This window comes from Nesoenas mayeri, assembly GCF_963082525.1.
Source record: "Nesoenas mayeri genome assembly, chromosome: 18".
Lineage (NCBI taxonomy): Eukaryota > Metazoa > Chordata > Aves > Columbiformes > Columbidae > Nesoenas > Nesoenas mayeri.
The window spans coordinates 3717067-3743272 of NC_137566.1; the positions used below are offsets into that span (position 1 = coordinate 3717067).

General features: G+C 46.2%; 1 protein-coding gene across 4 annotated transcripts in view; it reads left to right on the top strand.

Moving 5' to 3' along the window:
- The window catches only part of PNPLA7 (patatin like domain 7, lysophospholipase), a 125152-nt gene that overhangs the window by 60142 nt on the left and 38804 nt on the right, over nt 1–26206 (top strand). For 3 of the 4 annotated variants that reach the window (XM_080356186.1, XM_080356189.1, XM_080356187.1), the window contains 6 exons: nt 4036–4096; nt 6208–6357; nt 16521–16584; nt 17661–17829; nt 18921–19103; nt 20169–20287. In XM_080356186.1, coding sequence (XP_080212312.1) covers nt 4036–4096; nt 6208–6357; nt 16521–16584; nt 17661–17829; nt 18921–19103; nt 20169–20287 — 746 coding nt within the window. The remainder of the gene's footprint in view (nt 1–4035; nt 4097–6207; nt 6358–16520; nt 16585–17660; nt 17830–18920; nt 19104–20168; nt 20288–26206) is intronic. The other variant, XM_080356188.1, reaches the window with a different exon arrangement.

Sequence of the window (26206 nt, forward strand, 5' to 3'; positions counted from 1 at the left end):
CCCTTGGGAAGGTGAAGTTTAGTCCTTGCCCTGCAATGCAGAGGCTGCCGGTCTGTTCGGTAATTGAAATTTAGTTAGGCAGAGAGGAAATGGATGTTTTCCCAGAGCCTTCTCTGGAGCAGGTGCAGATTTTCAGGGTCAATAGGAGGGAGCTGGGGGGTTGGAGGGTGCTGAGAGCTCGAATGGGTCTCACTGGGGATGGAGCTGATTCAGAAACAGGCAGGAGAAAAACGAGTCTCTAGGGAGATGGGAAGTGGTGAGCGGGGTCAGAGGGTGCGATTGTGCTGAGCAAAGTGCTCTCTAACGCCCTTTGAGAAACACTCGTCGCCCTGTTTTGCCCTGTGCTCCCGTGTTCTGGTGAGTTAATCTGCAAAGGTGAGTAGGTGGGAGGAGGAGGAGAAGGAACATTTTATTTCCCTTGCAAAATGTGCTGAATGTCCTGCTGTGGGAGAGGTTTGATGAATTTATGGTTGCAGCATTGTCTGCGAGAGCAGGAGAGGTTTCGGGGCTTTCGGCGAGTGCTACAGACGCACCTGGATTCCAAATAGCTTTTGAGCTGGAGAAATACTCACTTTTCAGACCTGTAAGGTCAGTTTTCTTCTTTCTGACCTGAAAAGTCTTCTGTATAAATTCAGGAGAGTTAATTCTGCTTTGCTTCAGTTTTTTGAAGGTTGACCTACTTGTCCGTGTGACCCAGGCGGGCTCCGCAGCTCTCGAGTCCAGACTCAGCCCCTCCAGGTGTCTATTTAGGTTGCTGGCAAAGCTTTGGGACCTTTCTGAGTCATTTCACAGCTGGAGGTGGCAGCAGTGGACAGGAAAATGTGTCCCTTGTCACAAGGACAAGTTCAGCTGCAGCGTGGCCGTTGCAGCGGCGCCGCTTGTTTCACGCCTGGCCTGAAGTGCCTCATCGCTGTCCCCGCTGCTCGTTATTGGGGGAAGTGATTAACTGTGATTAACCGAGCAGCATCCAGTCGCTGCTAGTGCGGTTTCTTATCTCGAGGCATGATAAATTCAACTTCCTCACAACCTAAACCAAGTTTGGCTCTATCCCTAGTCCAAGGAGACAAACAGTTGCATTTACTGTGCAGGCAATTAATGATTCTGGCCTAATTTAGAAACCTCCTGGTGTTCTTGGATAAGTCTGGACTCCAACTCGCTGCCTTTTTCAATCGGAGCGACTGGTTCGGTGCCGGTGGCCGGGGCTGCACTGCGCTGTCTGGAGAGCGGGGCGCGCGTTTGCGGGGCGGATGGTGCTAAGAAGGCTGGAAGATCCCGGCTGCACTGCGGGATGAACGCACCAGACGCTTCCGACCGTGCCGTCTGGCCCTGGGCGGTGGTGACACCGCGGAGATGTGGCGGTTTCGCACGTCTGGGAAGTTCTCAGCGCTCTTCTGGCACCGTGCTTGGAAAGGCTGGTGTTTGCACCGCAAAGGGGTACAAGTCTTGCCTGCTTTTTGAAAAGCAGTGCCTGAGTCTGTCACCGGCTCCTTCTCCTCCAGGCATGCTCGGAATATCTGTTTCTCTTCACTTCCTGTCCAAGACCTCCTAAACAACGGCTAATTTCTGCTTCTTTCTCCCCTCCCCAAGCTAATCCAGCCCCTCGGTGCCACCCCAGGTCCCCTGCCTTCCTTGTCATAGTCTCTTGGGCTCTACCTAATTGTGCTGCTCCTCCTTCTTGTGCCATATTAGAATAAAGGGGTTTGGAGACTTGAAAGGTTTTATGTTCTCCCCAGTTGCACTGAATGTGGTGGGGGCTGCTTTGGCCGCCCTGCCCAGCGATGTGGGGGCAGCTTGGGTGTGTTGTTGACGAAGAGAGATGGTTTATATTGACTTCTCCCTCAGACAGATGGACAAGTCTCTCCTAGAGGAAAACATTGCCTTTTTGTGAAGGAAAATGTAGGGTATGTAATAGAGAGCTCCATGGAAATTTCAGGCCGGTTCTTAGCTCCGATCTCAAATTGATGTTCCTTCGACGTTGCCATGACTGCGCCAGCGTGACTCATCCCGGTATGGTTAGCAATTCGCTTGTCTTACAAAGTCACCGGGGAAATAATTTTTCCATATCTATACATACCAAGGCCGTAAGGTTTGCTCTAGCAAACAAGACAAATAATGTTTCCTGGTAATAGGAGCAGCTAACTGGAAAATGAGACCAGTAGGTTCTATTCTTAGTTCTGTCGTTAACCTTGGACATTTTCTTTGACTTAGCTGGAGCTCTCCTTAGCTGTCTTTAGAGCAGAAAACTTATAAATATAGGAGTTGGTTTTAGTAAGTAATTAAAATTTGGATGTTTAATGTGTTTCAGGAGTGTAAAATGTTCATAACACCTTCCAAAACTGCTGAAAGAAGGTCCTGGTGTGTGGATTCGGGTTATTGGGTGAAGGCATGAGAACACTCTGGAGGGGCAGGTGATCTCCCTTAGCAAGGACAACCAGTCTCTTCATTTTTATTAAGAATTGCCTCTTTCCCTCCCTGCTCCTGTAGCTGGGGTGCTTTTCCATAGCTGTACCCAGCACCGCTAATTGAACAATCCAGAACCGCGGGTCTTCGCGTTGAAGTGGTGCTGGGTTGACTGGGTCTGGTTTTGGCGCAGAGAAGAGAAACGTTAGAGCAGTTGAAGAGATGGTCGATGTGGCGTCTGTCCAAACTTGCAGTTATGACTATGGGACAGAAATTGCTCGGATAACTTGGTTTAGCTCTTGCTCTGCTGTAAGCTGCATTGTTTGCTCTTCTCCCTCCCTCCTCCAGATGCTTAAAAGATGTTGTCACGTGCAGGGACAGGAGCTGAACAGGACGATCCTGGTGGGTCCCTTTCAACTCAGGACATTCTATGATCCTATAATATCGGTGCTTATTAAAATTGTGGAGTTTCACAATCTAGGGGAATTTATTTTAATTTCTTTTTAAAGCAGGATATCTATAAATGATCCTGATGGGCATGCTGAGCTGGCTTGATGCTTTGTGGTTTTTATGTGAAAGATGCATAGTGAAGTGCTTGTTCTTAGGGGAACAGTTTGTCTTTCTCTGTCCAAAATCCAAGGTAGCCATTTGCTGCTGCTTGTTCAGCTTGTTAACGGTTTGGACAACTTGTATTATCCTCTTTTTATTGTATCCTCCCGAAGATTAGGTTATTTTGACCTTGAATTATTTGTCTGGGGGAGAGTAGCTAATGATTGCACTATTAATCCTTAATGCATTTAAGCATCTCTTTTCCTTATTTGGTGAAACATTTGTGCGTAGCTTTTTAGAATAAATGATGCATTTTCCGAGTCTGTCACTCCTTGGTATTGCAATGATTAGTTTGCCGCACCACTTGTTGGGAATTATTGATTATTTACATTGGCGATAAGCTTGTCAGTTTTCAGATACGCTTGGCTATTTGAATATTGATTTATATCCATGTTGAAAAAAAGGCTGGGAAAAAAATCAGTCCTCTCAGAGGTATCACACAAACATGATTTGAGGGAAAAAGCAATTTCCCCTTGGAAACAACGTGGATAGTTTGTTCTGACCCTGCAGGTGTTTCGAGTGTATCCTTATCCCTTTGATTCGAGATGTCTGGAATTGGTTACTGTGAACAGTGACTAATTGACAGGGCTCAGGATTGTGTGCAGGATCTGTTGGACCTGTTAGAGCCTTTAATACCTATAGAAGGTGAATGCAACAGCCCCAAATGGGCAGAGGGACTCGGAAATGCAAACGCTGAAGAGAGCAAAGAGGAGAACTGAAAATGCACTTTGAGACGCTTCCCAAAATAACTGCACTTTTATCTTTTGTTCCCAAAGCAAGTTAAACACTGCCTTTTCTCTTTTGCTTGCTTGTTTTTTCCAGATTAACGTAAAATAGGGGAAAAGAAATCAAGACAAACGATCAGTCGCCAAACATCACAGCTGGGAAAGAGCCTGTGGTTATAAAACCTACATGGTGCAACCTGAGATAACATCTGACAAAAGTGTGAAAGCATCCATTGAAACGCCCTGTTTTTAGTACCTTATGCCTGAGTATCTGTTTCTTTTCTCTCCCTCCCATCGCCAGGTTGTGACCAGACTGATCCACTTGCTGGGCGAGAAGATCCTGGGCAGCCTGCAGCAGGGAGGTGAGACTCATCCTGCGCCGCTCCCATTGGTGCTGGTGCCTCCTCGGAGCCAGATTTACAGCGTTAAATCTGGAAACAGAAATTCTCTCGAAAAAGAGAATTTGTCGCTAAATATTTTAGCTGTTGTCACAAGTGTAGCATTTTTTATAGTTTATTTTTTGGTGGAGTGTGGCTAAATAAGTGTGGGAATGGAAGGATTTGCAATTGAGATAGAGAAGTACCGCTGCATATGTGCAGCGAAATTTCCTTTACATTCTTGCAAGAGAAGAGCTCAAAAGGAGCATTGGAAAGAGCAGCTGTGATAGATTTGAATCAGATAGTCCTGCCGAGCGGCATCTGCGTGCAGACTGATTTAATATGTCTGTATTTGCATTATCTTAATGAATTGTCTGAGAGGAAATGGGCTGCAGTGCCTTGGTTCTGAAGCTTTATGTAAGTGGCAGAGGCAAAACAAATGTATTTACTGATTGAAGGGAGTAGGAGGAAAATCTTCCACGTTTTCTTGAGCAGCTTTTAAAAGAAAAATGATGCACATCAACTACCGAGAGTGTTGTGGGGTTTTTGCTGTTTCAAATTGTTTAGTGAGAGATTTTTAATTCTATTTATTGCTCTTTTTACAATGTTCCAAGGAGGCTGAAAATGAAGCAGCCAACTTGTGTTTTGCAGCAGTTTTGGGGAGCGAATCTCAAACTCTGCCCTTTCGTTACGTACTCAGCTTTCTGCACACAATCGGTGTGCGGATCTCTGGTGATGATTGTACTTAAACTTCTGTGCGTGCTGAAATGCCGTTGTGGCTTCGGGCAGAGTCCACATGACTTGGGAAACGGGGCAATATGCTATTAATACACGGAGGAGAATTAGTGACAGCAATAGGAGTTCAATCAGAGCATCACCACTGAGGTTCTGACGAGGGAAGGGCCGATGGAGATGAAGGGGCTGAGCACTGATGTCTAACCTGTTTGAACCTACAAATATCTTCCTGAAGATTGTCATAAGGAGTGGAAAAAATACTTTATGTTGTGTGCAGACGTATTTTAGAAGACTTGAAATGAATAACTTGATCGCTGAATATATTTGAAAATGGTTTATCTGATATTTCTTTGTGTCCTGCAGTGCACTGTCCATTTTGCATATAGACTGTGAATGGGTTTCCATATAGTATATCAAATATTTCCATATGCCCATCGCAAGAAATCATCTTAATGGTGCATCTTAGGCCTTTGAGTAAAATAAGCAGGGTGTTAAATCCTAACTTAGATGACATGGAATTTATTGTGTGCTTAGAGCTGAGTTGATAGGCAAAGTGAGGCTGTCTGAGGTGGTTTATTTAAAGAGAAATTAAATAGTATCAAAATAAAAAGGACAGATTGTAGAACAGCCCGATCATGGATCTTTTCCTGTTCTGGGCGATCTAGGGAGATCTTGGTGATGTCTCACACGCCTCTGTTGAAAAGTGCTCCCCTCTCCCTGCCCTCGTCCTTGCTCACCATCCTACACTGGAAACGCTTCCACAGTTACTCTGCAGCTACTTCAGAGCTTGCATATTTCATTTTAATACCCCATAGCACCTATCTGTAAAGCTCCACATTTTCCCATCGTGGAGGGCAGTGAAAATAGGTGGAGATACCCATTCCCTGTAGGAACTTTAAAAACAGGGATTTATTTCCTTGATCAGGAATACCATAAAAAGTGAATGTTACTTTTTGTAATATTGTGATCCTGACAACAGGTTTTGGGGCTTGGCTGTTTAAGCTAATTCCTCTTGCGGGCTAAATCAGTGCCTGTCCCAAAGTTGTGGCCATTCCAAGTGTCTTTATCTTAACAGGTCAGGTCAATGCAATACTGAACCTTTTCCTGGCATCCAGATGTTTTTAACATTGCCTGACTTGTACGCACACATGCTCTGTCAGCAGCCAGAGATTATGGGAGTCAATCTTCATCCTTTTATGGATGAAATATGTGGAAACTCCTTTATTTTATGTGAGATGGAGGATGTTACGTTTATCTTAAGCAATTCAGTGATCCTTTCCTTGCTGCCTGACAGCTGGAAACAAAGAAATGAGCCCCTACCTTTCTGGGCTGACTTCTGACAAGTTTTTCTTCTTTTGCAGCAGTTTACCCTCTCGGATTGCACAGCTCGAGCAAGTGGGACGCGGGCAATCCTGCCAGCAACCTGTCCACCGTAGCCATCATGCCGGTGTCCGAGGAGGTGCCGCTTACGGCTTTCACCCTGGAGCTCAAGCATGCGCTCAGCGCTGTGGGTGAGAAGTGTTTACACGTTACTGCGCCGCGAGAAAGAAATGCTGCTTATCTTGTTGGAGAGGTACAGCCAGGTGCCTGGCGTTAGTCAAAGGTGGATTCATGCTGCGTTGGGGGACAGCGGTACAGGGTGCTCAGGATCAGCCTTTTTCATAATCTCTTGCTTCTCTGTTCCCGTCTCTAGTGTGCATTTGATTTTAGTGGAAAATTTTGTGTCTTTAGTTACCCAGAATCCCAGAATGTCAGGGGTTAAGGGCCCTGGAAAGCTCATCCAGTGCAATCCCCCCATGGAGCAGGAACACCCAGATGAGGTTACACAGGAAGGTGTCCAGGTGGGTTGGAATGTCTGCAGAGAAGGAGACTCCACAACCCCCCTGGGCAGCCTGGGCCAGGCTCTGCCACCCTCACCAGGAACAAGTTGCTTCTCATATTTAAGTGGAACCTCCTGTGTTCCAGTTTGCACCCATTGCCCCTTGTCCTGTCACTGGTTGTCACCAGCAGAGCCTGGCTCCATCCTCCTGACACTCCCCGTTTCCATATTGATCCCCAGGAATGAGTCCCCCCTCAGTGTCCTCTTGTCCAGCCCCAGAGCCCCAGCTCCCTCAGCCTTTCCTCACACGGGAGATGCTCCACTCCCTGCAGCATCTTGGTGGCTGCGCTGGACTCTCTGCAGCAGTTCCCTGTCCTGCTGGAACTGCGGGAAACATTAGCCAGTCTGGCTGCCCCTCGCTTGGCTGTCACCAGCATCCCCAGGGCCACCAGACAGAACCCCACCAGCACACAGGTCCGTGCTGCGCGCCCAGGTGTCTGATTCTCTGTGAGAGTCTTTCAGGCTTCCTCAAGTGTCCAGCTTCCCCCAGCAAAGGATTTCTTACTCAGTTTTCTTCTCTTGAGACCATGCAGTGAGTGGTAAGCATAAGACTTGATAGAAGAGGCTTGTGGAGGAGATGCAGGTTGGCACTGGAAGTCCAAACTTAAGTCTTAAATCATTGTTGCGTTTGTTGCCAGCTTGTTTGTCTGTGTCATGCTCACAAAGCCACGTATTCAGCTTGCAGCTGAGTCATAAATTCCTTTATCCACCGGTGAAGTTGTGTGTTCAAGTTCCAGTTGCTCACAAAACCATATATTGAATTCGCAATTCAGTTCACGCTCAGTACTAGTTTGACATTTCCTGAACATCCTCTTCTCATCCTCATACGCTATCACGGATCTCTTGAGTAAATCTCCTGTAGTCCTTTGATGAATTGTTAGTCTGCTATCTCACGGCTTATTATTTTGAAAAGTACAGGTTACGTGATGCTTGAGGTATACCCACTTATATTTATTGGTTATTTCCTTTCTGACCTTAAGGGTATCTGGAGCTGGCACTTATTATTCTGCTTAAAAAATTCCTCTAGGTGAGCAGGCACAGGAAAAAGCTGTTGATGCTTGAACTCTTTCACCTTTTGAAAGATGAATTTGTATGCAGCTTGTGGTGGAGATGTGTTACAGCGAGTACGAATTTGTGGGCGTTTGAAGATTCCTCCTATTTTGAGATGGCAGAAGAATTTTTACATCCGTAACGGAGCACAGATCTCCGCCGCAGCTCTATTGCTAAGGGGTGCTTCTTATGGCTTGCCGCCAGCTCGTTTTGATGTGTGACAGCACTGGGAGCCTGTAAATAAAACAAACAAAAACTTAAGGAACTAGATGGACTATTCAGACTAAAAATAACCATTCTAGTTGAAAGCAACTAGATTATAATGAATTAGGGGGTTATTTTGATCACTTGGCCTTTTCACCCTTCTCTTTTCCTTTCCTAAACCGAGGTCTGTGTAGCGTTGGCAGCTCTAGATGGTGCCACCCAACCTCGGCATCTGGGCTCTTGCCAGAGCGGAGCAGCCGGCTGCGGGGGGACGGGGAGCGCTGTGTGAAAACAGCGGGGCGCGGGGTCCTGAGCTCGGCTGCAGAGCGAGCCCTGGCCTGGCCCTGCTCCTCGTGCCGGCCCAGCAAACCTCCTGCAGTGATGAGGGTTTGTCATGCAGGCTATATTTTATATATATATATATATATATATATGTTATTTTTTTTTATTTGATAACTTTTCTGTTTTCTCCTTTATACTCTGGCTAGAAATTGGCTCATCCTAGAATCACAGAATCATTTTGGTTGGAAAAGACTCTTGAGATCAAGTCCAACCATAACCCACCCCGGGCACTGCCCTGTGTCCCTGAGAACCTCATGTCCGTCTGTCCAGCCCTCCAGGGCTGGTGACTCCAGCACTGCCCTGGGCAGCCTGTTCCAATGCCCCACAGCCCTTTGGGGAAGAAATTGTTCCCCAGATCCAACCTCAACCTCCCCTGGCGCAACTTGAGGCCGTTTCTGTGACAAAGTGCTGTGAGCGATGTGCCGGGTGGTGCTTTGCTATGGGGTTAGGGGCTGATTTAAGGGATTATTTTTCTTCCGACTTCTTGCACCAAAGAATGAAATGAATACCTAAGTCCGTGTTGTGAAGCAAAGTTTCGGTTTAATTGGTATTGACCTGACAATTAGAACTGTGTCCATTTTGCGTGCAGGGAAAGGGAAGTGTCATGTGAACAGGTTTGCGTTAGTGCCTTGGGGAGCAGCTGGTGACTTGGAGCTTTGTGCTAACACCTGAGCCTGTACCCGCTTCTAACGTTCAAATTGGCTAATTAGCACTTGCGCTTTGGGTGTGAACTGTGATTAGACCTTAAATGTATTTATGGAAATAAGAGGTGTTATTTAATACACTCGAGAACACTTAACTGAAAATCGTTCTCGTAAGGAAGGGTCTTGCTGTGCATATGTTCCTAATTTTGAAAATAAAGGGGTTCGCTGTGTAGATTTGCTGCTCTTCGCGTATTTTTGTTGTTTATCCTTTTGTTTTTTCTAGAACAAACCTTTTGTTTAATTGTAAATTTAACACTTGATCTGTATTGTTTCATTGCTCTGGGCTTGCAATCCATTCCGGAGCAGCGGAGGTGACCGTGCTCTGTGTGAGCTTCCGCGGGGCTAAAGCTCTTGGTTTTAGCTTTATATTGCAACTTCATCTATTATTTTAGCAAATTCCATACTCTTCCTTTTAATATTAGCTTAGATGAATATCACAATGATGTCTAGAATCCTAGGAGACACTAGAAGTCATGCAGTAATAGCGAGATCATTGCAAGAGCCATCAGAAGGTTTAATACCAGCCGCCGCGGTTCTCGGGAGGGCTCTGCCTGCAATGCAGCTGCGTTGGAACAAAACCTGCAAAATTAGACTAGAGGATGCTTTATCTTTTCCTAGAACCGGCATTAGAAGGCCACGGGCAGTGCTGTGAGTTGGAGCTGGTCGCAGCTTAGTCTGTTTAACAGGATTTTTATTCTTTTGGTAATTTTTAACTGCTTCCATCTTATTAAAGGAGCACAGAAAACCACTTTTGCCTGTTGTCATGGAGGCACCTCGAGGTCGGTTTAAGGGACAACAGGGTCTAAAACAACTTTTATTAAACCGCGAGAAACAGGATTTTAGCACTCCAATAGTGACTTGAATACAGGTTCAGATATCAGTTGAGGAAAATTATTAAGGGGCAGCAACTAATACAACAGGAGGTCCACAGAGTGCATGCACGTGGCTTCACCCAAAATAATTCCGGAGCCGCCCCTGAGTCCGGGAAGAGTCCACACTTGCCTGAGCACGGTGTGGGGTTATTTTAAAGTGATACATGTACTTGCATTGAGTACAAAAGTGTACACTCGTGATTCTGCGAGGGTAAATTTATAACGCACTCACAATCCTGCGAGGAGAAATACACGTGCAAATGTGCACGGAAAGTTACACGTGCTTATGTGGAAGCATGGGAGGAAAATACACCCGCGATTCTGCGAGGATTAATTTTACACGTGCTCATATTGAGCACGGAAAGTACACGTGCAAATGTGCACGGAAAGTATAAATACACTGGCAATGCTGTGAGGAGCAGTTTTCCTCGCACCCGTAGCAACAGGGCAAGCGGAGGCTCCATCCTGGGGGGCTCTCGGCGGCAGCATCTGGCCCATGGTCCAAGAGACCCGCGACAAGGGGCAGAGTCTTGATGAGAGTCCTGTTTTTTATAGGCTGATCAGATCTGACTGTAGGCATTCCAGAAGCTTCTCTGCACCCCCACCCTGGCTGTGGGTGCCCCTGAAGCCTCCAAACATCCCCCAAACTGGCCGCGGGCGCCCAGCGGCTCCCTGGTGCCTCGGTGCTCCCTTCTTCTAACGGCCCTGGCCAGGGGCTCTGGGGCCAAACAGAAGAAGCTGTCAGCCTCAAACAGCACAGAGAGAGGGAGATGTGCCTACTCCTTCCATGATGGGGGAGAGAGGGGGTTTGCATCCTGCCACACCTGTAATGAGACAGGACTTATTGGCCTGGTTGCTTGATTCTGCTGCGTAGGTTTAATTATGTATTTGTTTTTCTTCATCCAACCAATGTGTGTCCAACCCCCCAAAAAAGAAAATCAAGGCAATTAAATTACACAGTATTCCCTGAAAATAGAACAAACAGTTTCAGAACAAATATGAGGCCTTGGTACTTATTTTAACAATGTTCTTTAAGCTCCAATGGTTGTTCGCTGCTCCCCTTATCTACGGTCATGCTGAGTAAAGCTATAGCTGAACAGAAAGTTAAATGTGTTCATGAGGTGTTAACGTCTACATCTTATTTTTTGCAGTCTCTAAGAGAAAGCAAAACTACAAATAGCGCTATGCCAGAAACTGGTTTCTTGCCTAACAACGTTGCTTCAGCATGTGATGAACTGGTTCATTCTAAAGTGGTCACAGTTGTTGGCGACAAGAGGCTTTGTATTGGAACATGGTATATCTTCTGGTCCATGTGAAAACAATTTGGAATGTTAAATATTTCCTGACACTTTGGAGTTGCTCTTCTCATTTTCTTTAGGTCAACTTTTAGGGTCTCTTTAACAGACACGTCTGGCCCATGTGCTTAAAACACAGGCAGGAGATGTAGGGTGGTGGTGTCGATGTCATTTATTTAGAGGTTGAGATTCGGTGTTTCTGTGGCTTCTGCTAATTCAGATATTGTTTCCAGGCAGTGCGAGTGTGTCCCAGTTCAATCCAAAGGGATGTTCACGTTTCCGTGGCGTTTATTCGGTTAGAGCTGGACGGTGAAGCAGTTGCTTGGTACCTGGTGGTAATAATTCAACATGAATCTGCCTTCATCTTGAGATGGGTGGAAATGTAAAATGTGACCTGAGCCTGGGGGCCGGAGCAGGAATGTCCTGCGGTGAGCAGGGGCTGCGGCGCCGCTCCCGCGCTCCCTTTTCTTCTGTGCGCCAGCGTGAAAGCTCTTGCTTTGAATCCTGGTCTTTGAGGCTGCAAAGAAGGAGGATGGAGAATATAAAACTTCCAAAAAGCAGCGACAGAATTTTCCACTTTCCAGGTTTTACTGCCGTGCAAAGTTGCAGGTTAGCATAACCGCGCCAATTATTGTGGTCAATTCTCGTGATGTCTCTTTTTATTAGTAGTATCTTTTTCCCTTTAATCCTGGTAGCGCTCAGAGCATCTCTTCTCAAAAAGCTCTTCTGCAATGTTCAGACTTTCTAAAAGTATTTGCCTAAGTATTTTTTGTTCTTTTACTGAGAGCAGCTAAATGATTCCGCCTGGCTGTGCAAATTCTGATGTGTGGGAGCCCTCTGATCGTATGTAATTTCAGACTGAAGTAGAGAGGGATTCAAATCAAACATATGTGTCTCTCTCCTTCCTTTCTGCCCTTTAAATGTAAGCTTTATTTTCATTTCTGAAAATGTATAATGTATCGGAAAGCTCACTGAAATATCTCTACTAATAATTTATTGGAGATTTTAATTGTAGTTCTGTCCGGATGTCCCTTCTTTACACCAAGAATGATTTGAAATGTTAAGTGTTTAATTTGGTGCCTGAACCCTGGCACAAGTTGATATTTTTTTGCTGGGCGAGATCTTCTGACACTGGGCCATCAAACTCATTTATCAGTCCTGTCTCTTTGACACACATTTTGTAGACTTTATTAGGCCACATACAAGTCAAGACAAGTAAGTTCGCTGTGCTATCTTTTTCCACAGTGCATCTTGTACTGGACAGTATCTTTTTGTGTGTTTTTTCCCATTGAGGTGGATTTGCAGCCATTTCTCACCATCAGAGATCACTCCTTGGCCTCTGATTTCTCTGGGCAACTTTTTGACCATGTTTTGTTAGACTTAGAACTTGGATCTCTGCATTCCCACACCTTCGCATCTTATGAAATTGGTGTGACGTGGGAAAAAAATTACAAAAGTGAGTAACACGCTCAGCTTTGAGGGTTTTATGCTGTTTGTGTGCTACTTGTGTGTCTTTACTGGGGCTGGGTTTGAGTTTGGAAGCTTTGCTGAAGGGCTGCCTCAGTCTTTTCTTGAGAGCATTAAAGAGAAAATGAACTAGACCTCTGATATCGACCAGCATTTTTTTCCTCCTCTCTTCTCTTTCATGGGCTTGTAAGTTTGTACTGAAGAACAGATGGCTCTGGAGCAGCAATCGAGATGCTCCGTGGTCCTGGGGGTCACACGGCTGCCATACGGTGTTCTCTGACCCGACGGGTAGAAAAGCCGGGATTCAGAATCGCAGTCGGTTGGCTGCATGAAAAATCCCCCTGGGGCTGTTAAAAGTCACCACCTCTGGCTTGAGAAATTCATGAACTGCAAATTGCTGGAGGCTCAGAGGCTGTTATTGAGTTTTCTTTGCTCTAATACTCTTCCCAGCAATCTGCTGCTGGTTGCAGTCACAGACACACTGTTGGTCTTAGATAAATATTTAATGTTACCTCATTTCACCTCTCCTATGCTCTTCACTTTGAGCTGTTCACCCCATGTCTTGTCGTGTGGAAAGAGCAGGGTCCCCGAGGGGTGCGGGCGGCTGCAGGGATGTTTGATCCAGAACAGCACCAGGTGATGGTGTGGAACTCAGGAGCTGCGGTGAGGATGCACTGACACAGCGTCCTGGGCACCCCGGCTGCTGCTGCGGCCGTTCGAGGGGTATGTCCTTGAGAAGGTTTTGCATCATTTCATTGCTGTGGCTGTTCGAGGGGTACGTCCTTGAGAAGGATTTTTATCATCTCGTTGCTCTCAGCAGTTTAGTTTAAATAATACTTCTAGTCATTCTGGTTTATGCACTTGAAAACATGTATATTGGTGTTCTTGAACGCATTAATGTGGGGTTATGTTATTTAATGGTGGATTAATTGGGAGCTTCCTAGGAACTGGAAGTGTGAAGCAGATGGTTGTGATTTTTGAAGCAAACAAGAGCTGGTTCAGTTGGTGTTCACTGTGTTCTGTGCCGGGGATGAGGAAGGGTCTGGGTGTCTCGGTCCCACTCTGTGGTGCAGAGGGGCAGAGTCCTCCCAAGTCCTCCCGTCTGCCCCTAAACACATGTTGGAGTCACGTACTGGGAACTGCTGCTTTTCCCAATACAAAAATCATAGAGTCACAGAATCATTTTGCTTGTAAAAGCCCCTCAAGATCATCCAGTCCAACCATAACCCACCCCTGGCTCTACCCCATGTCCCTGAGAACCTCATGTCCGTCTGTCCAGCCCTCCAGGGATGGTGATTCCAGCACTGCCCTGGGCAGCCTGTTCCAATGCCCCACAGCCCTTTGGGGAAGAAATTGTTCCCCACATCCAACCTCAGCCTCCCCTGGTGCAACTTGAGGCCGTTTCCTCTGCTCCTGGCGCTTGTTCCTGGGGAGCAGAGCCCGACCCCCCTGGCTCCAAGCTCCTTTCAGGCAGTTCAGAGATCAGAAGGTCTCCCCTCAGCTCCTGTTCTCCAGCTGAACCCCCCAGGTCCCTCAGCCGCTCCCATCACACTTGTGAGTGGACATGATTTCTACGCTCACATGCCTCTCCGAGGCTCCTGTGATGCTTGATGGGGATGTGTTGTCCCCATTCAAGATACCTGTGGGTGAAGCAGCCATCACCTTGACTAACATAAAGATGCACGCCAGCCCTACACCCTCTGCCTCTCGCCTTGTGTAAAAGTTGTTCTGGCTGACTGGGTCACTGGATTTAATGGTTTCTCCTTAGGACACGTGCCCCAGCATGTCAGACCAGTACAGGGCACTCCAGGCTCCTTTGCTGATGTTCTTGGGTATAAGGAACTGGGTGCAGGGAGGTGACAGGCACACACAGAGGTGGATCACGCTGTTCTCTCCTTGTTGTTAGTCTCTCTTACTTGACATTTTTATTGTATTCCTCAGCTCATTTTACATTCCTGGCTGTTCATCTTTGCCTACTAAACTTCCACCACTGTCATAAAGCTCTGGAAGTCACCGATCCTGGAAGAATATTTGGTCTATATATCATTTTTATTTTGCTGAGGACTTCAACACATAAATGAACACTCTGCTGTTGAATGCGCTTTCAAAATGTACCTGCCCTCCCTCCTTTGTTGTCTTCATAGCGTGTCTTATGGCCTCAGGTTGCACCGGGGGAGGTTGAGGTTGGATCTGGTGAACAATTTCTTCCCCAAAGGGCTGTGGGGCATTGGAACAGGCTGCCCAGGGCAGTGCTGGAGTCACCAGCCCTGGGGGGGTTAGAAGGTGTTTAGATGAGGTTCTCAGGACATGGGGCAGTGCCTGGGGTGGGTCATGGCTGGACTGGATGATCTGAAGGCGCCAGCGCAGCAGCAGAACGGGTGCAGGAGGGAAGGGCGGGTTAAACCAGTTCAGGTCTTGAAATGCTGATGAAATAATTCCCCCGACTTCGGAGTTGTTGCTTTCATAGAAACCAATTGCCATGAACTTTATTTGAGGATGAGGAAATGAAATTCAAGTCATCCTCCTTTCTGTGCTTTCTTACCAGCTTTTACTTTTTCTCTTGTTTGTCTCCGCTCACAGGATATTTTTGCCCATTTTTGTTTGCTCTTCCTTCATCATCAGTGTCACAAAGGGCAAACGTTATTTGGATGTTTGAAAATACAAGATGAAAAATCAGACTTCTGAGGCTTTTTCGAGTCTGACAGTAAAGTGTTTTAAAACAGTGAAGTCTTTGTGGAAGGAATGGAGCGTTGTTGGGGAACTGAGCTGGCCCTGAAGATCAGGATGGCAGCTCCAGATACTGCACTTATGGGTTTTGCTTTTTGAGCATCTAAGTGTGAAATTGCAACCTTTTACTATGTTGTTTATTCATAGTTCCTTGATTTTTAGTAAACACTTTAAGCCATGTTGCTTTATTAATGCCTGGAGAGACTTCACGTAATTGTATTGTTATTTCATATGTAAACTTCAGTTTTTTGATTAACAAAAAAATGAAGGGTTGCTTTATGAAAGCATCATACAAAGTGAGTGCTCCTTCACATTTTGTAAATGTGAATTTCTCTCTCCGTATGAGACAGATAATCTTTTCTTTAGGTATGCAGTTAATCCCTTAAGTTCTCTTTGCTTTGCTCTTTGGTATTTAGCTGCAGTTCTTCGGCAGCCTCCACCACGTATGGCGTCTATTGCTGCTGACGACATAGAATTGCTAATAAGAAAAAGAAACTCAAGCGCCTGCAAGACACTTTATATTCCCCCAGGTTCCTGTGGGATGCAATGCTGTTGCCAGATGTGTCTGCCTGTCTCGGCAGTGTCAATGGGGCTGTGCCCACCAGATTTGGGAGCTTCTCTCTCCTTGGGGTTTGTAGAGCCGTAGGTTCCTGTTGGCATGTTGAATATAGGCAGTACCACTATAGAGAGCTGTAGGATTCACCTGGGGATGAACAAATGATGTGTTTTAGGAGGTCAGTGAAATAGCGTTTGTCTTTGAACCCAGATTCCTGGGCTTTCTGTGGCTGGAAAAGGTACCAAATCGATTCTCAGAGGTGGATTTGTGAAAATGCAGCTGCAGTAGAAACCATCGTTCTCTGTGACAGTGAGATAAAAGAGCTTGTACATTGGGACTAAAGCAGTAACAGAGCTCTGGGAATGTGGAGAGTGGGAATTACGCTGCTGTAGACAAGTGTGGAAATGGTTGTGAAGACTTCGTGCCATCTCCTTCTTCTGCAACAACTCTAGTCAATGCGCAGATCCTCATGATCTTCACAGCAAATTTACAGAACTGCATTTGTTGTAGCTACATTTTCTCAGTCTAGTTTGTCCAGAGCTGAACAGTTTCACACATGAAACTTCTTGTTCTTCCAGGTCCTACTTTGCTGCTCACCAGTGACAACATCAAACAGCGACTCGGTTCTGCTGCGCTGGACAGGTACCTGCCTCTAGTGCTTACGAAAACTGCAGAATCACAGAACTGACCCGGTTGGAAAAGCCCTCAGAGATCATCCAGTCCAACCCTTGGTCCAACTCCAGTCCATTCACTAGATCATGACACTAAGTGCCATGTCCAATCTCAGTTTAAAAACCTCCAGGGCCGGTGAGTCCAGCACCTCCCTGGGCAGCCATTCCAATGCCTGACCACTCTCTCTGCACAGAATTGCTTTCTGATCTCCAGCCTCAATTTCCCCTGGCAGAGTTGAAGCCCATGGCCCCTTGTCCTATTGCTGATGCCTGGGAGAAGAGCCCAATCTCCCCCTGGCTAGAACTGCCCTTCAGGTAGTTCTAGAGAGTGCTGAGCTCAGCTCTGAGCCTCCTCTTCTCCAGACTAAACAAGCCCAGCTCCCTCAGCCTCTCCCCATAGGACTTGTGTTCAAGTCCCTTCCCCAGTCTTGTTGCTCTTCTCTGGACCTGCTCCAGCACTTCAATCTCTTTCCTGAGCTGAGGGGCCCAGAACTGAACACAATACTCCAGGTGTGGCCTCTCCAGTGCAGAGCACAGGGGAAGGATCACTGCCCTTGTCCTGCTGACCACCCTATTTCGGATACAGAAGATTTTCATACAGAAAGATACTGTGCTGGTCTTACACAGCGTTTGGGAATAAAACCCCGTGGTCTAACATATGTTGTTTCTCATCAAGGTGTTTTGAGACAAGAAGAATATTTTGTTTGAATGTGGTCGTTTTTTTCCATAGTTATTTCTTACATGTGAAATTGGAAAAGTTGAATTGTTCCAAGGGGGTTTTGTCTCCTCGTTCATAGGGGTGCCATGGCAGCCTTATTGAAGTTAGGCATCGCTGCGTCCTCTTTCCTCTGTGTGTATATATCTAGTGGTATAAATAATGGAGAAATAATACATGAGCTGGAAATGTGGGCAGATAATGTTCTTGGACTGGGCAAGTAAGAGATGCAGATCCCTGGATTTTGTGCTTGGCGTTGAAGATTTTGCTCTGATCTGTTAGGAGCTGTGATATAAAACCATTTTAATTTCATTTTCCTTGCCTGTCCGCAGTCTCCACGAATACCGTCTGACTAGCTGGCTGGGCCAGCAGGAGGACATCCACCGCATCGTGCTGTACCAGGCAGACAGCACCCTGACCCCCTGGACCCAGCGCTGCATCCGACAGGCCGACTGCATCCTCATTGTGGGGCTGGGCGACCAGGAGCCCACCGTGGGCGAGGTGGGGATCCGTCCTTCCTGCAGCGCCAGCAGCCCAGCCCAAACCACTTCATTCCATGCTCAGGAGTTTTCCTGGGTTTAATAAGGAAATATTCCTGAGAAATATGTGCCTATAAATAGAAAAAGAATTGGATGAGGATCCTCTGAAATGGCAAGTTTTATACAGGAGTATTTCCAGCTGGGTTCTCCTCCTCTAAAGAGTCATTTTGGCCAATGGTAAATCAAAAGCCAAATTGTTTTGAAGCTTTGTGTTTCTGTCCAGAATTTCTTTGCATAATCTCCAGATAGAGAAATTATTATCTGCCTGGATGGAATTCATGGTGTGTGCCTAGGAGAAAGCACATACCAATTGTATAGTATAAATAATTTAATATATTTTATTACAGATTGTAAGCGGTATGTTTTTTCCCCTTACTATTCTTATTTTTGATATTTTATTCCTGAAGTTGTTTGGCTAGGCACACAAATTCAGCTAGAAATGTAAGAATGAGCTCACAAGTGGGTTTTTTAGGCTTGCAAAGTGCTGAGCCTCACCTCTGCAAAGCCCGGGACTGGTACCATCTGCAGCGTTCTCGTGTGTCGCTTTGTGCTGGTTCTCCATGTGTATGTGTGGGAGGCAGGAGAGGCGAGTCGCCAGCAGTCGCCTCAAACAACAAAGAAATGAAAGTAAGGAATGCAAGGAGGAGAAAGCGATCCGATTGGAAGTGAAAGAACAAGACATGGTGAACGTTTTTAGGCTTAAGTATGGCTTGGGAAGCAATCTCGTCTTGCATGAACAGCATGTGTCTGTACTGTGCTTTTAATGGTCTATGGTCTAGGTAAAAAGCATTAAGGATTCAGGTTTGAATCGTTGTCTGATTTTAGAGTTCTTTACACCATGTCAGCCCGCAGCTAACACTGTAGTGGTCTAAATCAATCTTGTTGGAGGGTTCTTAGCGTCTGTAGCTGTCTGCAGATTCAGATAGGAAAAGAGGTCAGATGTATATATGTGCGTGTATATATATGTATTTCAAAATACAGTATTCTGTTAAATCGATACGGAAGCAGTAAATACCTGACGCCCCATTCCTTTGTGTGTGTGATGCGCTGTAGCTGGAGAAGATGCTGGAGAGCACGGCGGTGCGAGCGCAGAAGCAGCTGATCCTGCTCCACAAGGAGGACGGGCCTCTCCCTTCCCGCACTGTGGAGTGGCTCAACATGCGCAGCTGGTGTTCTGGTCACCTCCACCTGCACTGTCCGCGCAGAGTCTTCTCCAAAAGAAGCCTGCCCAAGCTGGTAAGAGATTCCTGCTTGGGTAACTGGTCCCTGAGCTGTGGTACCTTCCTTGTAATCCATCTATCAAAGATAATCTGATATAATGATACTGCATGAGGGGAGTATCATCATCATCACCACCTTATCACTGTCTGCAACTGCCTGAAAGGAGGCTGGAGCATGGAGGGTGTTGGTCTCTTCTCCAAAGTAGCAAGTGATAGGGCAAGAGGAAACGGCCTCAAGTTGCGCCAGGGGAGGTTGAGGTTGGATGTGGGGAACAATTTCTTCCCCAAAGGGCTGTGGGGCATTGGAACAGGCTGCCCAGGGCAGTGCTGGAGTCACCAGCCCTGGAGGGGTTTAAAAGACCTCTAGATGAGGCTCTTATGAACGTGGTTTAGTGCCAGAGTTAGTTTATGGTTGGACTCAATGATCTTGAGGGTCTGTCTTCCAACCAAAATTATTCTGTGATTCTATGATATTCTGATATGCAACTGCATGTCACACAGTGCTCTCTTATCTATTTGGCTTCAATTTAGTATAGGAAACATAGGGATAAGGGACTCGTGTCTTCTGTATGGATGCATACTTGGCTTCACTGAGAACAATAAATACTGTCTCATGGTCATATTGATACTATGACCATATCAATATTATGAATAGGGGGGTACATGCAGTCGAGTCCTCCTCATTGGGAGGATCCCCGTGCGTGTGAAAGCCATGCGGAAGGTAAAGCAGAGGCAGACTTGGGATGCTTCCCAGTCACTTCAGTCCTTGTCAAGAACAAGAAATAGCTCCAGAGAAAACACTGTACTACGATGAAATTCTCCCAGCTACTATAAAATAAGAGAGATGCATGTGATCACTAGAACTCTTTGGATAGTTCATTAACCCACTTTATTTGAAGCACAGCTGTCCACTTCTTAATGGTCTAGTGTTGGCTGATCGTGCAGGCTCTACCGTGCCTTAGAATGACCTTCTTATAGAATCACAGAATCATATCGGTTTGAAGAGACCCTTAAGATCATTGAGTGCAACTATAACCCAACTCTAGCACTGACCCATGTCCCTTCCACCTCTCCTCTGCAGATAGAGATGTACGACCGCGTGTGCCAGAAACCACCCGACCGACACTCCGACTTTTCTCGCCTGGCCCGTGTTCTGACCGGCAATGCCATTGCGCTGGTGCTCGGCGGCGGAGGAGCGAGGTAGGTGGCTTGTCCTGGGCACACTGGTGCTGTCACACCAGGTCCTGAAGTGCCACTGTCACTGCACTGTGACAGATTCGTCAGGATAACAGGCGTCCTGTGAACTCAGCATTTGGAGGGGACGCTGAGGAGTTGCTTTTGTTACGCAAACCTAACCTGCTGCGTGGATTTATGCTTGGATTTCTGCATGAACATGAGCGTTTGTGACCTCTTGAGACCTTTCATAAGTTGGGCTTAATACCAGGAGGTGACCAGGACACTAAATGTGACTCTTCCTTCTTTTGTTGGCCTACACTGTGGATTTTTATATTAGAAAATGGCCCACAATATTTCAAAGGCCTCTCAAAGCTTTTCAAAGTTTGAGCAGCAAGAGGAATTATGTCCTCTAATGGGCAAATGTTCTCTTCTTTATCATCACCCAAAATCCCAGGTACTGATGTACTTCTGACAGCCTTACTTTACAGAAAGATGTTTTGCAGACATGGGGGCAAAGCCGTGTGCTTAGAATTCGCTCTGAATTCCTTGTGAGCTTTGGAAGTAAATTATTACTGATGTTTTCCTTTGGAATCCCTTATTACTTTGAGAGTTTTATGTATAGACAGGCATAGAATTTAGTAGCCCTTTGTCTCTGGGGAGCGCTGTCTTCGTTGCTTTCATCACTGTGTTCTTGAAGCCCTTCTTTAAAACAGCAATTTGAAATACCACTCTCAAAAAAATATACATATAATTTGCACATAGTCTATGTAAATACATGGAAATAGCACGGTTTTGTCTTTGGGCCAGTGCTCTGGGGGTATGTGCTGTGGTGGAGGTCAGAGCCGGCTGTGACAGCTTGTTCCGATGAGTCACTTGCTGCCGAGGCAGCGGCGCTGGCTGTTTCCTTGAATGTTTGCACAGGATCCTTATCCCACTCGCTTCCACGGTTCCCTCACCTGAGGTGATTGCAGCATTTCATTGCTGAGATAAGCACTATCCTGTGGAGACACAAGTAAAGCAGAGGAGGGAGCTTCTACTTAATCTGGGGATCTCAGGAGGTTTCTAATCAACTGATACAATGCACTCGTGGGGTTTTTTTGTTACAAGCTGGTATCTCTGTCTCCAGTGTGTCATGCTAAAATATGTGCACGTCTATATTTCTGGCAGCACATTTTGCTCATTCCCTTCCTTCCTTCTGTAAACACTGCTGTATTTTTTGCCAAACGATTTATTTTTTGTTCTATGACTTGACTTGCAAGCTACCGCCTGCTGGTTTTGCAGAGCAGAGGTAAGAGGAGCAGGATTAGGGAGCCTGTCTGCCCGTCCTGTGTTGTCCTTTGCAAATCGGAACCGCTGCACCGCTACTGCGTTGGCTTTAGCGTTTCTGGAGGCGCAGCAGCATTCCGCAATGTCACCATGTGCCATTAACCGTTAACTTGCTCATTTCTGCATCCATGCAAAAGGGCAGAAGGGATACATATGATAATTTATTCTTTCTCTGAAACCTTCTTTATGTCGCGGTCTCAAACGCTTTTTCTGGGTGTCTGTGCTGGTGCGTGGACGTGTCAGCAACTGTGCTTCCAGTGATAGGTACTTTATGTATTTCTGTAATTGATTTGTCATCTAAATTGTGGTTAGGCGAAAGATTGGGATTTCTCTTTCAATTGTTTTCAAAGTGAGAATATAGTTAAGGCTCTGGGGAAAGCATCAAGTTGCTCAGAAGTCTGTGTAAATCTGCCTTTGGAGGGTTTGCAGGTCAAAGTGGGTTCTTAGGTCCTCATCTCTGCTAACAAGGGATTATGCACTAGGTATCATCCTTAAAATCATCCTGTGATTAAAGTCCATCCTGGCTAAAAATATCTCAATGGGTCACTGCACAGATTCTTGACAGTCAGCATGGCCTTTGGATAATATCAGCACAAAGGAACCTCTGCCTTGTTCCAGAAGCGTGAATCATACTGCTCACAAACCCGAGCGCGCTGGTGCTTTTTACTGTTAAAGGTTTTGTGTTCTGTGACTCCAGCAATATCAATTATTTAGCGGTTATTTTGGGAATGTTTGTCTGGCTTCCCAGTGACATTCGGTTTGGGAGGTTTTACCAGAGCAGCTTCCTAGTAATTATCTTTGTGGTTTGTCATGACAAAAGGCTCACAGGAACTAAAGGTTTTCTTTCTCTTGGGAGTATAAAAATAAAACCAATCGAAGTGATACAGTTCTAAAATTATAGTGTTTTGCTTTTGTTAAGTGCTCACTTAATTTCAGTTAGAAACATTGTGGAGTTTGAGGGAAGGAAAGCGGATTTGTGTTTAGAAAAATAATACCTTTGAAATGCAGTTGCAAAAATAATGCACATCAAACCCTGCAACGGAGGCGCAAACCCTCCCAGAAATCATTCTTGTGACCTTCAGCCATCCCACGTACAGCCCGCCCTTTCTTTGCTTTTCTGCAGTTGTCTTAGCAAAACTGTTTGAAAACTCAGATCTATGGGGAGTAAATAATTAATACAGAATTATCTGGGAATCCCGAGAGCTTTGGAAAAAAACGGGCCGTGCTGTTTCAGAGGACTTAACCACAAGTGTGATGACGAGCTTTGCTGTTGGTTAGAAAGTCATTCTAGGAGCGATATTGGTCCAATGTGACTGTTCCACGTGGACATGAGGGAGAATGTAAAGCATTAAATGTATTTCACTTTGGCAGTTTTGATAAGCAGTGATGTTTGCAGTAACGCATATGATACAAATACAAGTTGTGCGTGCAATATGCTTACTGAGAAGGAAAGAGCTGTTGGTAAAAGAAGTGACTTGCCTTTTTTAGATGTGCTCTCTGTAATAAGTCACAACAATCAGCTGCACGTTCGTGCTGGGAGCAGACACATCAAGGCATCTTTGCTCCTTTTTTCCAATTAGTTTTCTCCTGTAACTTATTCTTTCACCTCAGCTCTTGATATGTCAAGTAGTTTATTTCCACGGCGCTGACTCTCGGGGTTTGACTCAGACTCATACCTTTTCATTTGGGGCAGTTGGCCTGTTTCATCAAATTGTTCCTTCTGCCTTTTCTTCTGTATTTTCAGCTCTGGTCCCCTGAAAAGGGAGGATAAAAGCAGCAGCCTAGGAGAAGCAAGTTATGCCTTTCTTGTTGTGGAGATACTTGTGTCTGACGGACCCACCTGTTGCCTCGTCTGTCTGTCTGTGCTCCTGAGGCCTGTGCCACGTGCAGGGTGCTCACACCCCCTGCTTTTACAGAAAACCAAACACGCAGATCCATCTACCACCCGGTCACTAATTGTGCTGAGCCTGACTTGGGTCTCTGTGCTCTTTAAAGCCTGGCTTTATCTTCCAATCAATGGCTTTGCCCAATGATGGAAAGACTAGCAGAGTGCCCGAGAGGCACATCTCATGATTGTTCTGCTCTCTGGAGGTCATGCTTGCCTTTGCACCCTCAGGGTTTGTCTCCAAGACCACTCATTGCATGAAGAATAAACCAAGGAGGCTTTACTGTCGATTATGTTTGGCTGCAGCTCCATTCAGGCAAGTTTGAGTAAAAACCTGCTTATCGGACTTGCTGACCTTCTCTGTCATCAGACACTGATCCCCTGGCTCTGCTCTTTGTCCAGAAAGACTTTTTTTTAGTCTGTGCTGGGACAAAGACTTACAGCTTGGGCAAAACCACATTGTGCAGTTGCAAGGAACCAAGGGACGTACAGCTCAGGTGGTCCCATGTACGTGGGTGACACAAGGAGGAGGTGGGACATGTGGTGGGAGTGTGTGCGTCGCCCAGGAACATTCTAATGCATTTTAACTCTGGGTCCAATGTGGCAGCACACTGGAGGTTTCCCAGCTGTCTCTGTGCTTCTCTGTGTTTCTGAGCAATCACACTAGAGAAGATTGATGAAAAACTCCCAAGATGACAAAGGAAAAACTTGAAACAGTCATTTTGAGAACTTCAGAAGATCGTGTTCCTCTTCTGAATGCTGATGCAGGCAGGTTTGGCAGAGGGGAAAGGAGTCCTTGGATACAAACAAACTCAATAGTGTGAACTCAATAGTTCCTCACCCTGCTCTTTGTTTAAAAAGGAATGTAATTTGGGTCTTGATGACCTGCTTCTCCATGTCAAACACTTGAAAGCAAGTGTATTCTGTGGTGTGAGATACTATATTCGTGCTACGGCGTCTTTGCACGTTGCTGTCCCCTGGGACTGAGAGCTCTGTGGGGCAAAGGGATGTGCTAGTGGTGCTCCATGGTCTGTAACGTGGTACTTTAATTACAGTCTCAGCAATTAAGTGGTGTCAGAGTTGGCAGAAATGCAGAGGCTGAATTTGCAGCGTGCTCGTGTGAGGGGTCAAGAATCATTAATAAAGATACTGGTATGTTTTGGGGGTCACATTTGTTATTCTAATGTGGAAAGGAGCCTTAAAATGTGCAAAAACCTCACGGTCTCATCCCGGGTGAGGGCTGGCTGATTCTTTTTCCCATGATAATCGAGGACAGGAGGTGTTTTGTGGTTACCCTATTATTCAGCTGTTTGGTGCTTCCTGCTTAATTGGATTTGCCATCTTAACTCTGAGGAATTTTCGCTTCTTGGTTGCGTGATGCAGATCTTTGTGTTTGGCCAGAGGATGCACCGCAGGCAACAGAAATCCCGCTTTCCCTCCTGTGAAATTCTCCTCAGCTTTTCGTCTGGGGGAAGCGATGAAGTCGCTGTTTTCTTTCCCTTGCTGGAATTGGTGAAGGAAAAGTTGACAAGCTGCCAAAATTAACGAACATGCAAATACGTGGTAATGAAGCGGCTGGATTTACTGGGGCAATGTGCTGCAAAGAAGGGGTGTTAGAAATGAAACCTTGTTTTTGGGGGGCTGCTGTTTGCTTTGCTGAAGATGGAGGTCAAACAGCAAGGCAGGAGGGTCTGGTCTCCAGCTCTGGAGCTACAGCTCTGCGACTTCTCTAGTGACCGAGATCCCTTCTGGACTGTCATTTTTTGCTCCGTGGTCCACAAAAGCGGAGAGAAGCATGTCTGTTCCCTGAAAATAAGGCAGACTGCACAGAAAATGTCTAAACTTAGTGAATATTGTGGGGTGTAATGGAAGTGAAGGCCCCGAGGCCTTCAGGGGTTTGCAGGCCGTGGGGCGCAGTGGGCTGGCTGGTCCGCAGCGGTGGAGCTGACATCTCATACCCACACGTGTGTTGGAACATCTGACGAGTAAAAAGGTGGAATTTGAAGTGGGAATGATGTTCCGATGACAAAGTGCTGTCCTTGGGAAGGAGTTTGCTCGCAGGATACAGACGAGGCACTTTCGGGGCTGTATCTTCCCCTCCCGCGGTGCCGGTGATGGCAACGTGTGGTTGTGAAACCCTGACGTTCCATCTCGGGCAATAACAGAATCTCCTGGGGAGGCTACGTGGAGTTTTATGGTGCAGGTGCTTCGCATTCAGTTCCAGCAGTTAAGGAAGATTAATTCTTATTCCTCAGCTAAGACGGATAACTAATGATATGAGGCTTTTTACTCCTGCCAGTGGGAGGAGTGTGTGTGGATGCAGAGGTGCAGCTGATGGGCTCATAAAATCAACTACTGTGCCTCAAATACAGGGTAGTAACTGGGAACATGAATAGAGTTGCTTTTTTTAAACTATTAATCTTGACCACAAGCACAAAATGCTGCAAAAATGTGGGGGGAGTCGTGGGGGAGAGGGAAGGAATTTGCTGCTGAGCTCAGGCGGTGCCTCCAGAGACGGGCACTGAAAACACTGTCATAAAGAATACAGAGCTGTGTTTTTCCCTGTGGGATCCTAAACATGCTCAATATAGAGATTACAGAGGGATGAAAGAAAATCCCGTGGGAATTTCCCAGACTCTTGATGTTCCTCACGTAGGTTGGAACTCAGTGGATGCTTTTCAGCTCCTTCGCGGGGTTCAAAACTTCACACAGACTGGGTGTAATGAGGGGGC